General features: G+C 41.4%; 1 protein-coding gene across 1 annotated transcript; it reads right to left on the reverse strand.

Moving 5' to 3' along the window:
* Positions 1–2,912: 2,912 nt before the first annotated feature.
* On the reverse strand, positions 2,913–7,923 carry cyp27b1 (cytochrome P450, family 27, subfamily B, polypeptide 1; the record flags this gene model as incomplete). The annotated part of the gene is made up of 9 exons (XM_079266211.1): positions 2,913–3,026; positions 3,576–3,773; positions 3,931–4,012; positions 4,109–4,275; positions 4,371–4,534; positions 5,280–5,480; positions 6,281–6,471; positions 6,934–7,124; positions 7,711–7,923. 9 exons carry the CDS (start codon positions 7,921–7,923, stop codon positions 2,913–2,915), a joined length of 1,521 nt encoding a protein of 506 aa, XP_079122337.1.
* Between the last annotated feature and the right edge of the window lie 5,153 nt (positions 7,924–13,076).

The following is a 13,076-nucleotide window of genomic DNA, read 5'->3' on the forward strand; positions in this document are numbered from 1 at the left end:
TAACTCGCGCTATTTAGTGCCATATATATATATATATTGAAGAAGCCAAGTAGTAGTAACAATGTCTCTGTGTAGTCAGCAACTGTCAAATCAAATAAAGAAAGTACACATCAATTATATAATTATATTTTAACAATTATTGTTCTCAGTTTTCAAATTTAACTGGATGGATTATAAATAATACATAGAAATACATAAATAAATGTTCTTCTCATTTCAAGTACAACAAGGGCTGGATCAAAGAATAACTGACATAACAGAAAGCTTTTGAAAAATGTGCATCTTAAAATAAAGTCATTTTAGAAACATTAATTTCACTGAATTGTCCTGCAGCTTTAAATTCAGTTCATTCAGGTGTGAAGTGATGTCAATAAAAAAGTCACAATATAATATTTTTGTCTTCTAAAAACATAAATCAGTGAGCATGGACTTTATCTGTGGTAATTAAACCAATTGTTTCAGCTCTATCCTCTCTGTTAACATCATTGTTGGACAGTGAATGCATGCGTTAGGATTCTGATCATTTTGGGCTCTTAGGTTTATTTTCTGTGTCTTCATTTCAGATGTGAGTGGGTACGTTTGTTTAAAAGAGTTGCGCATTGCCTCGTAGTGCGCTTCATTTTCCGCTTTTATCAATAGTTACGCTTTCTGAACATATGAAACCTCGCTCAGTCAGGAAACTTGTCAGAATACTCACATTTGAGTGGCTGAGCTTTACAACGCATTGGTCGGTGTCTCCTGCACCGCTGAACAAGTACCGTAACGGCTGTATAAGATGCGCCGCTTAAAAGTAAAAACTCGCTGCCTAATATGTATGATTCCGAAATATTGATTTTAGGTCCTGGGTCCGGATGCAACTGCGTCTGGATCCGGACCGCGGTCCGCCAGTTAGAGACCCCTGTTCTATGGCATTGGACATAATACATTATTTAATACAACACATTCATGCGTGGGGCACTAAAAAACACATGCATGTGCATCAGTAAGACGTATATTGTTTACAGACTTATTTTGATTTTATTTAAACAAGCCCACTGAAACTGTGTTGTTGTTTTGTTTTTTTCACTTGTTGCTTGAGTTCAGAGTAACAATCAGCACTTCTCTTAACTCTAGTGGTGTTACTCCCACCACCCATCTCTCCACACTCAAATTAAGTCAAGTCTTTAGCTTCACAGTCTTCTAATACACATACACACACACAAACCCAGATTAATTCACATGAACACATTCATTTAAATGTTGAATGTTTTGGAGGGGCTCTTTAGTTTTAGGTTGAACATCATAGTTCAGCACAGATTTGGTCCAAATCATCGACCCGCAACTGCTGTGTCAGAGCTCCCACTCCACACTCCACATGGTCATGTCACAAACGAACTTCGATACCCTGTGTTGTATTTCTTAGAAATGACCTAATCTGTTGCAGCTGATGGTGTTAGACCTTGACGCAAATGCTGAATCATGACTGATCAATCAAATCAAAATCTGATTGACACCCACAAATTACCTCAAGTTTTGCGTGTTAAACTATTGATAATTAGGGATGTTTTTTTTACAGCATATAGTAACTATAACTTCAACTTTAATTGATGCTTAGCTAGTCACAAACATTTAACGCTACAGGGAAATGCTTACGTTTTAAAACCAAGTTTTCAGGGCATGTTGATCAATGTCAATGGACCTATGTTGTACAGCGGTTCACAAATTGGTTTTGTTCATATAAGTGAGTGGCTCTTCTATTAACACAAGAACAGTGGAGGAAAAAACCTGACCTGAAGCAGTTTGAGGGGATTCTTTTTGTTAAGAACACAAGTGGGCATCACATTAACACAAAAGAAACAAGTGATATTATTGCTGTAAACTGGATTATCATTGGTTTGGCCAAATTAAATCAACAAATAGGCAAAAGTCAAACTTGAAACCATTTAATGACACCTACAGTAACAGTTTGAACATGTTAAATTATAATAAATACTGAGTTCAGATACTGAAGCTTATTACATTAACAAAGTGGTGGTACATCTCCCATAGTAAGTAAAATAAAAACAGGTAAAGTTGCATTGTGCTGCATTGTTGAATTGTGGCACATATTTACATTTCAGACAAAGCCAGGGTGCAGAGCGGCCTACGTTTGAGATTTTAAACAGTACGCACAGGAATAATAAACAGCTGCCGTTTTACAAAAAAAGAACCCGTCACTAAAAGTTCACCATAAGCACGTTATAAAATACACTTTGATCAACATGTTGAACGTCATAGCTACACAAAACTCTCACAGAAGCTTAATAACAGCTGAAGAAACATCGTTTCATCTGCCAGCCTGAGACTCTCCTCATACTCAAATCATTTACAGCACACTGTGTATATCAGACTCATATACAGCAACACTATTACAATGAAATATTTGCACGTCCAGGACACACAGGAAATGTTGAACATAGTTCATAATCAGATCTAGGACTGGGGTTATTTGAAAATAAAAAATCAGCTTCAAATACAAACTTGTTGCAAATTCTATGAGATGCAACATGGTCTGACACTTTTAGCGTGATGTCTGAAGATTGTCTATAGAATCGTACTGAAGGAGATCACTGGCTTGCTCTTGGCCTCTGTGCAAAAAGTTCTTCGTGGTGATTGTAGTCTAAAAAACCCCACAGTGTTACATTTAGAGTTGCACCTCTCTCAGAGTAAAGCCACAGTGATGAGATGTCACTGTTCATCCCTCATTCATGTGTCCTTCTCCACACATTAGCCTCCAGACACGAGGGTTACAAGTACGGAGGACTTTGGCCTTTGTCGTTTCGAAGGTTGAAGGTCCGCTCTAACTGCGTGCAACAGGCTCCTTCTGCTAGCGCTCTGTACTGCGAAGAGACTCACGTTCTCGTTCGTGTAATAGATTAGCGCAGGAAAGCAGGTCATCGTTCGATAAACTGGAGGTTAATGACATTTTCAGGAACCAGAAGCGTCCGTGTCATGGGCTTCACGGAAATGCCTTCAGGGTCCGGCTTCACATCGAACTCTGTGAGAATCTAGAGTGAACAGAGAGAACTGATTTACTCCAGGGTGACTGAATAAAAAAAAAAAAACTAAAACAACTGTTCATCATGTGCCAAGTGTGGGTTAGTGACTCTTAACTGAAATCCCTGGATTAAGTAATCAAATGAATTCATTTGGGAACTGGATTAGCACAATGATTTAAATCCCCTTCTTTGAATTTCATACATTATTCCAAGAAAAAATGCGGCCAGAGGATTTGTCGGAAACACGGCAGTTTCTGACAAAAATTTAATCGGAAACAATCTAAAGCACTTGTTAACTAATTCTAATAATCTGTGTACATGCAGCATGCAACATAATGTGTTTAAGTGTCTTGAGACAAATGTGTTTTACATGTTACATGAAACATTTTTGAATGGTTATAACACTATTTTGATTTTCAACAGATAATCAAACATTCAATTACTGCTGAATATATTCACCTTTCTTTCCCAACAACAGTTGTCATTCCTGAGAGTCTTCCTGGTCCTATCACAAACTACTTATCAAGACCAAAGTCTTCTCAAGTCCAGCCAACTCACCCTGGTAAGAGCAAGGTAGAGTTCCAGCTCAGCGATGCGACGGCCTATGCAGCTGCGTTTTCCCACCCCAAATGGTACAGAGGCATACGGGTGGTGAGTCCGGTCCTTGTTCAACCATCGATGGGGCTGGAATTCATCCGGCTTTGTAAACACCGCTGGATCCCGCGATGTTGCAAAGTGGCACAGTGTAATCAGAGTCTGGAGGGAAAGATTTTACAGTCAGACATGTGTAACATTCCCATTTAGCCCAGTATAAAGGACTTCTTACAGTGCGACCACATGACATGAGACAGATTTCAATCCATCGCAGACTACAAGTGATTTAAAAGTGCACAAAGTCCCTCAACACACTCACATTTTTAGGGAGGAGGTAGCCTCCAACCTGGACGTCTCTCTCTGTAATGACTCTTGCATTTGCAGGAATAACGGGGTACAACCTGGAAAACAAAAGTTCAACAATGTGAGCAACATCACACTTGCAGATTGAAAACTACATGTCCGAAGGAAACTAATTAGAATCTTTTGACTTATACCTAAGCACTTCTTTGACCGTGGCCTTCAGGAGAGGCATGCGGGCCACATCTTTTGCCTCCGGTATGCTTCGACCCTCCAGCACGCTCAACATCTCGTCCCGGAGCGATGCCTGCACCTCGGGGTGACGGGACAGCTCATACAACGACCAGGTCATGGTGCTGGCGATCTGAAAGGACAGGTAGGGTGCACGACACGTTAATACAACCAGGCAGAACTGACGTCAGAATTCAGTGAAGAAGGGGACGGAGTGATCGTTCTCACTGTGTCGACTCCAGCAAGAAGCAGCTCTGTGACGTTGCTGTAGATGGTCTTAATGGGCAGACCGGTCCGCGACAGGAAGTAGGTGAGGTAGCGGCCCTCCAACTCCTCTCCACGGGCAACCTTCTCTGCTTCGGCCGTCAGGCGCTGGTCAATGTGACCTTTCGCTAGAAGCGCAGAGATTAGAGATCATTATGACAGTGCGGGTGCGGTATGTAATGCAGATGCTGCGACACAATGGTAAGAGCTGAGCTTTCTCATGTGATCTTTAGTAAGGTGATATCAAGTTATCCTCCTTAATAAGTACCAAAAAACATGAACTCATTGCACGGTGATTGTAAACAAGATCTGTTTTCTTAATTTGGGGAAAGACACCTCGACAATTGGGTATATTTTCACCAAAGTTTGATCACAGATGTTCAAGACTTCACGGCAGATGATCTTGTAGTGCGTGAGGGTTAAGGACTTTAATCTCCTGCTTCCTGATCCAGTTTGCTCCAGAATGATGATTTTAAACATGTTCCATTCAGATTCTGGATGACTAAGAGTGGACTGTAAGAGTGAGTGGGACGATAAGCCAGTGCTGAGTGGAAACCAGCAACAGCCAACAAGAAATGAGAAGGGGCTGAGGGAAAACAATCATAAAGTTTGGAAAGTAGCAACTTTGTTTTGGTTTCATGTTGTAGTGAAGTGCTAGCTTGCACGGGATCTGCTGATTGTTCCTGCTCATACATTTTTTTATAATGTATTTGATTTTCTGTTTATGTTCATTCTTATATATATATATTCATTTTTTTGGTAAACTAGTGTCACACATACAATCATCACTATTGAAGATAATATTTGCAAGTCGGTGCACATTTTGCCACCATTTCCCACGCTGACACTGAATGATTAGGTTAAATGACCTACCAAAGTCAAACATGTAGTCCCAGCACCGACAGAAGATGTTCCAGGGTTTTGGAAAGAGCTGGTGCAACCACTTTGGCATGGCCATGGTGAGAAGCGTCATTACAAACATGGTGTTGATCGACTGGATGAAACGCTCGGTCTCTTCTGGGACAACTTCATCCAGGCAACCGATCCTGGATTCAAACAACACTGAGGAAATGCCTGTCAAAGAACCCCAAAAAAAAAAGACGGTAAACGAGGAGGTGAGACAGACTGAAATGTACCATAAGGCTGCACAGGGAGATGAAAGCACATCTTAAGCTTTTCTGAAAGTAACATTTTATTTTCAACACCAGTGTTGGCCCAGCCTCCTCTCAACACCGCATGTAGAATGGCCCTGATACGGAAATATTTAACACCGACAACCATTTTGACGATGCCACAGTAAATGTTTGAGAGCTGTGCATGTGACCACACAGTCACTGGACTGAAACTGTGTTTAGTCTGGCAAAATCTGGCAGAGGAAGATGAATGAATGATGTAGCTCCCTCGTCATAAACGAATAACTGTTGAGGAGCCTTGAGGCCGGGGAGGAGGAATACCTGTTGCTTATTTGAATAGAATATGGTGCGGTGTTGAAGGTCAAACTACTCAAAAGTAGCCGATGTAGTAAAGTAAATGACCTCAATCTTGACAAACTGCAACATTAAATACTACATAGGCAATTCAGCTTCTCCTGGTAATATTTTGGAATGCAGGACTCTTACTTTTTTTTGTATTTGCAGAAACGCTACTTTCTTTCACCACTGGAAAGGTGAGCTGAAGTTTACCTGTTGTTGATCCATGATGGAAATGTTGAAACTACAGGCTTTGACAGGCATCTATGTTTAAAGGAATGTCAGTCTTCTCCCAAAATACGGCTTCCTTCATGTGTCTCGCCCTAATTACCAATGTTTACACGGTGTGGTAAACCCTCTCGTGATGCATCATGTTGCCTCGCCTCCGAACACATGAAACCTTACCCTCAAGACCAAAGCGATAGAACTCGCTGGCGATGTCAGAGACGAGGCCCCGAGAGCGTCTGCGAAGGCGAAGTTTGGCAATAAGGTCACTGACCACACCGTTCAGGGTTTTATCGTAAGCTTCGACTGCTTTTGGTCGCAGCATATGCTTCCCCAGGAGACTCCTCACCGACTGCCACTCCTCCCCCTCACTAGGAACACAAAGTAAAAATGAACAAAGGCTCATGTTAGTGTCGCATATGTGCACACGCAATTCAGCTGCACTAAATCAGGGTATCAAAAGTATTTACCGGCTGAATTAAAAAGGGTTTCTCCACTTTATTTCATTCAGAATCAGAAAAAAAAAACATAGACTTCTAAACCAGTAAGAGGGTCAATTTAAAGTCTTGTAAGTTCTGTATCACCACGTTGGAGGGTGAGTTCCCTTGATCACTGTGGCTAAATATGAATGAAATGAGATTAGAACAGCGGTCTTATCTTTGATTTTAGTGTCTTTGTTTTTAGTTCTCTGTTCCTTTATTACATCATTCAGTCATACATATTTTACAATGAAATTACAAATCACTCAAGTTTACATTCGGCTTGACACTATCTTGTGGTTTAGGGGTTTCCAACAAGACAGAAGAGGAGAAAGAAGAGGAAGTGATACTCACGATGTGAGGAGTCCATAGTGGTGTCCTCTGGCCTTCCTGTAGTCCTTCCAGGAGGACAGGTCAGAGCGCATGGGGTGCTGGCCCTCCTGCCTCAGTACCTGCTCAATGAGCGCTGGATCAGCCACATGAACTGTCAGGATGGGGCCAAAGCTGGCCTTCCACATGGGCCCATACCGCTGCACTCCTTCCACCTGGGACCCGAGAGAGAGGGGCGACTTTGTGAAAACCCTGCTGGCTACCAGGCTTTGGATGCACTGTCCTCTAGTTTGAAGCCCAGTGAAGAAAGGAAGACACATGCAGGCTTCTCTAGTCCAAATATGATGAGATCATTTTCACTGAACCTTCATAACTTGACAGGCACCGTTCGATCAGCCAGATCTTCTTCTCTACTTGGCAGACATGTTGATAACTGATGGCTAAATTAACTTGCAAAATGTAAACAGACCACAACGTCTCAAAAGGGATATCTAGATTAAAGCCTCAACAACATGTTTTACTTCACTTTTAGCTTGAGCAGACTTGTGTATATGCAGAGTATGACACTATAGGCTGTTTTCACATTCATAGGTGGAAGGAGGAGTTTCTTTGTGCTCACCTTGAATCGTAAGTATTTTTCCTACAACATGCATTCATTCTGTAGTGGCCCGTGCATCAGTATTTTAGATAATTTAACCCACTGTTGCAGCCTATACTGAATGTATTCACATGAAAATGTAAGTATTGTAACGATTCATAAGTGTCTTCAACTCAATCCCGGTTGAACAACATCATATTTACCTGTATCTCGTGCAGCCGTGACAGCCCCCGTCTGGCGAACAAGTCCCAGGCGAAGCTGGCGACCGACGGTCCCGGCATGTCGTCCAGGGTCCTCAGTGCCTGCGGCTCGGCTGATGCGCCCTCAGTCCACCTCTCCATCCACTTCACCAGTGGGAAGGCGCTCCGGCGGGATACTTTGAGCGCTTGTTGCAGCATCCTTCTCACAGTAATCATGAAGCGGTGGCCGGACGCGGCTTTCTTGGACGTCGGTGGTCATTTTGTTTTACCCGGTCGGAGGCAGTATTTATGAACCCCGCGAGCTGCTCCTCGAACCCGTGGAGATAAAGCTGCATATTTTTAGTTAAATCTGGTCCAATCATGGGTGTTAATGCGGCGCGTGCCCCGCCCCCGCGCCTGGACGATACTCTGAAGAAGGCATGAGGATCTGAGAGGAAGGTGTGTCCAATCAGAGGGCTGAGCTCGGCCCATCCCAGAAACAGCACACGTGGAGGACCTGGATAAATAATACATGACTTCTCCGTAAAATGGCTGTTGAGTCTTATCTCCCCCCCCCCCCTCCCTGCAGGACTTTGATCTCCGATAGTCCGGTTGACAGACATGGTTCATGTGATCACCCTCATGTGAAAATTAGGTCTTGTGTGCTTATAGGTCACTTAACCCTCACCTCAAGGACAATGTTAGTATGGTATAGATCCCATTGATTCAGGCGGGCCAAACCCTTAAACTGAAACAGATGAATCAATAATCCCCCCTCCATCAAAATGCCCTAACAAAGACATTGAGACATTAATTCAAGCTTGAAGAAACAAGCAGGGGCAGCCTGTGTCTTTTTAAAACCTGGGGGGCTTTGTTTACCCAGCTATGACTACTTATTTTGCTGACTTGGGGGGTTTTCTAGCGAGGGAGTAAATCCTGACCTGAATTCATTGGAACTGGAATTTGTCCAAAGCACCATGTGTGTGGACAGTGAAGTAACGAGGCGGTAGCCTACTCAGAATCTGTTGTGACATTTGCTCCCGTATTTCGTTTGTTCTATCTAGAAATCTTGGATCACCCAGTTTCACAGAAAAGACTGAGGCTTGATTGGTATTCAAACGTTTCTAATGTTTGCAGGATACGCCTGTTGAGATGCACCATCTTGTTTCCAAGAGGGTCCTGGCCAGACCCAAGGCTACATCTTACCAGTTAGTGGACTATTGAACAAAACATGACAAAAGCATTGACATTAATGAATCATTTTGAAAATAAATACCAGATGAAAGAGCAACTTCATTAAGGCTAAAAAAAGAGGCGATGGATTTGATGTGTTACAGGGAGTTATTAAAATCAAAGGGAGTCTTAAACAAAAATGCTTTTTTGATAATCAATGTCTGCAGAGACTGAGCAAAAACAGGCAAAGATGCATATTCAAAAATACGGAGCAACAATTGGGTGACACATTTTTTTTGGAATATTTCAATCATGCATGTATGCGTGATTACAGCTTGACGAATAACGTGCAGAACACTTCGAGCCTGTGTTTTGGGGACACTGTCTTTCCTTTCTGGGCCAATCTCATGTGTTGGCATTCTACAAAGGTCAAGTCAAATGTGCATGATTTATTTGGCTGGGGGCTGGAGGAGGATTCCATCTCTTGAGTATAACCTGCTTCTGCTTGCATGGATTGGATGTGATGAAATGTAATAGATCTAACTGGAAGTAAAAATGTCATCAACTAACTTTGGTCTGATGGAAAAATGAAGAACCCGGTGAGGTGCCTTCAAGCTGGTTTAGAAGAGATTTACGCAGACCTTGTGATGTGAAATTGCATTTGAAGTAATATCCACAATGGGCATGATTTATCAGCAGTCGTCTGCATGAGTTCTTATCATACCCCATCGGAAAAATAAGCAACTTCAAGCATGTATCTAAAGACACAGAGGACAAGCACGCGCTATAAATGTCTTTATGACAAAAGCATGAATTAAAAAAGAGCAGAAGTAAGACGGTGAGATGACAAAGTGAGATTGGGATACACAATGACGAAGATGTTCGGTCGAGTGGACAAATCACTTGACAACAGCTCCAGCCAAATGGGGCTGTGGGTTAAAAGGAGTAATATCAGAAGATTTCTTTTCAGAACACACAAAACAAAATTGAATTCTGAGTTATGAAGATGAAAATGCGGTCTGTCAAAAAACAACCTGAGTGGAAGAAGCACAGCTAACTTCAAGCCTGAAAGATAAAAAGCGACCTCTGAAATTGACATGGACACATAAGCAACTTTTAAACCAGGTCACCAGTCTCTTGGTGAGTCTCTGGCTTATGCAACACACTGCAAACAAATCGAACCAAAGATTTGTTGGAATGCTGATAAGATTGTTTTTCTTGTTTTGCAACTTGTGGCTGTTCAGGGTTGCAGTCATAAATAAAAAATGCATTTCCCTCATCTTGTTCTTCATGTTTCTTTCTGATAAAGATGTGCATATCTTCACATTTCATTCTGGCAACGCAGGTTCAGATGCTCATCTTCACTTTCCTGCTCAGCAGGGTGGTCATTTAAGACCACACGACACAAATTAAACCCTCTCCAAAACCAGACTTTTTTTTTATGAATCTGGCCTTGGCTGAGTAACGGGGGATTAATATTGATTTCAAAAAAACATAACAAGAAATCCTTTGAAAGAATGGCTTCTTTGTGCTGTCGTGTGGTGCGAACAGATATGTGGCCCGGTCATAGATCATGCAAAAGAGGATAGACAGGCGAGACAGCCTGAGAGGTATTTCCAATTATAGTATTGGCCCAGTGCCCAAAAGGGAAGCTGCTCCAAGATTAGTGTGTTAAAGTTCATGGCTGCAGTCTGCCTGTCTGGGTGGTATCAGAACAGTATCTATGCACACACACACACACACACACACACACACACACACACACACACACACACACACACACACACACACACACACACACACACACACACACACACACACACACACACACACACACACACACACACACACACACACACACACACACACACACACACACACACACACACACACACACACACACACACACACACACACACACACACACACACACACACACACACGTGTACATGCCCAGAGGTTCAGATGAATGAATGAGTGTGTGTCCAGCGGTTGTGTAAATGGTTTTCTCTCACTCAGCAGGCTGGTGAGTGTGGTGTATTTATGTGCTCTGTATATGGTTTTTGAATGTCCATGTTTGTTACATGATACCCAATAAGCATTAAGTCTATTCTAAATCGGTTTAGTTTGATGCATAACCCCAAAGTCCAATCAGGTAAGTTCCCCTTCATCTGCACCAAACATCATGTTTCATTTGATGAATGGGATATAAACTGAATGTTATTTAATAATATTGATTATATGAAATATAACTGATATTACGTCAAATTTTCTTTCATGTAATTTAATTGTCAATGTTAAGATTGCTTTGGTAAAGTTTGCATTCATACTACTAACACTTGGTTAACTTTTAGCTGATCTCTGTTTACATGTTCCAGCTGTTTATTTATTCCTTTAAACTTTGTATCCAATATTTTCAGCGAAATATTTCTGTTTATTCATTACGTTTAGCCATTTAAACTTTCTGGTGTAAATACAGTAAACATCAGACTCACAGCAAGTTGTTTTTCCTATTTGGCCACCTAATATTAATATGTATACATGAATGTTGTTCCATTTGTCAAATTAATGTTTTGGGTTGCTCCTCATTGAGAAATGTTCACTGTTCAGAATATAATATTCAGGATGTGTTTATGATGTGTCTACGTGTTCAGACACAAAGAGTTTTCTGCCAGTAAGCTGAGGTGTGCACAGAGTAACGAACAACATTTTGCCAAATGCCTCCCAACAGCTGCTGGTGAGCACACAGGATATGAGGATGTGGTCATGAAGTCTACAAAAAGGGCAGTACAATTTTACTGACTAATGATTTTTATCACCACATGCGGGACTTGATTGCGGTTGTGCCGTTTTTAATAAAGCACGTTCATGTCATGAATATAAAATAAGGTGGTGTAAGTGACATATGTTTGACTGAGAGCACATCTGAACACAATATGTGAAAGAGGAGAACGACTGACTGTGTACAATGAACGTCCACCACAGTGACAACAGACGCGTGACAGACAATGAACTGTCTATGTCCGCGGGATGTATGTAACAGGCCTACGGCATATAATGAGGGATTCCACAGAAAATATAACCCGTTGATGATGTTTCACTGACATTCACTCAATTAACACTGCCTGGTTGTTTTCACAAAGAGTCATCGCTCCGGGCAGAAAAACAACATGTGATCGAGTGTGAATCAGCCTTTTGTAGACGTTTGACGATATCCAAAGCATCACATCACATCCCAAGGATGAAGCCAAATTGGTTTTGTGATGTGCTGCTGTCCTCCAAGTTCTGTTTGTAGAAATATTGAAGAGTTACATTCTGATTGTGGGCCTTGTTTACATGTTCCTCCTGCTATCGTACTTATAGAACTAGCTGACCTTAATACTGTTATAAAACTGATTACATTCGTCTCTGCGGTTTTTTCTTGGTCATTCTTCCCACTGAGCTTTGAATTTGTTCCCTCTGAAGCTTGTTTGCACTCTGAGGTTTTAGCACTTATACGGCATTATTTAAGAGCAGCAGCATCTCTGTATATTTGATCAGCAGCAGACTAAAACACAAGTACACACACATCTTTGTTATGTTTTATTCAAGATCATATAGCTAGATTTTCAAAGCGGTTCAAAGTCCTTTTTGTTGTACTTTGAAGTTTGACATTATGTATAACTCAGAGAGCTACAGTGAGATGTATTGCATCTTGGACGACTCAATGGATGCTGGAATTTTTTTGTTAATTTATTTCGATGAATCCCTGTATACAGCATAGCGGTTTCCATTCTCATAATAATTATTTTCAACAAATTGAATTTGCAGCTAGAGGCCGCAATTGTTCCTTGACCTCAAATTTTTTGAGAAGATATGACTGATGACCATTTGGCACTGTGTCATGTTTTGGTCATCTGATGCAAGCGGACTTAAATAATGAAGCAATCATGATGTCACGAGCACCAAGTGTAAATATTTAGCTGCTCTCCACCTTAAAATAATTGCTGTTGTCCATCAGCAGCAACGCTTACTGAAGATCACATTTCCTAACATCTACCACTTACATGTGGTGTGACAAAAATGGACATTAAATAAAGACAATAGTTTGATTCCTGTGTTCGGTACAACCCTATTGACAATAGTTTACACTCAAATACTCATTCTCTGACAGGGTGGTGTTTGTCTTCTAGCTATAAGAATGTTTTCAGAAAGATACATTTTAGTTTTAGTGTCAA

The sequence above is a fragment of the Melanostigma gelatinosum genome (assembly GCF_949748355.1).
Source record: "Melanostigma gelatinosum genome assembly, chromosome: 3".
Classification (NCBI taxonomy): Eukaryota; Metazoa; Chordata; class Actinopteri; order Perciformes; family Zoarcidae; genus Melanostigma; species Melanostigma gelatinosum.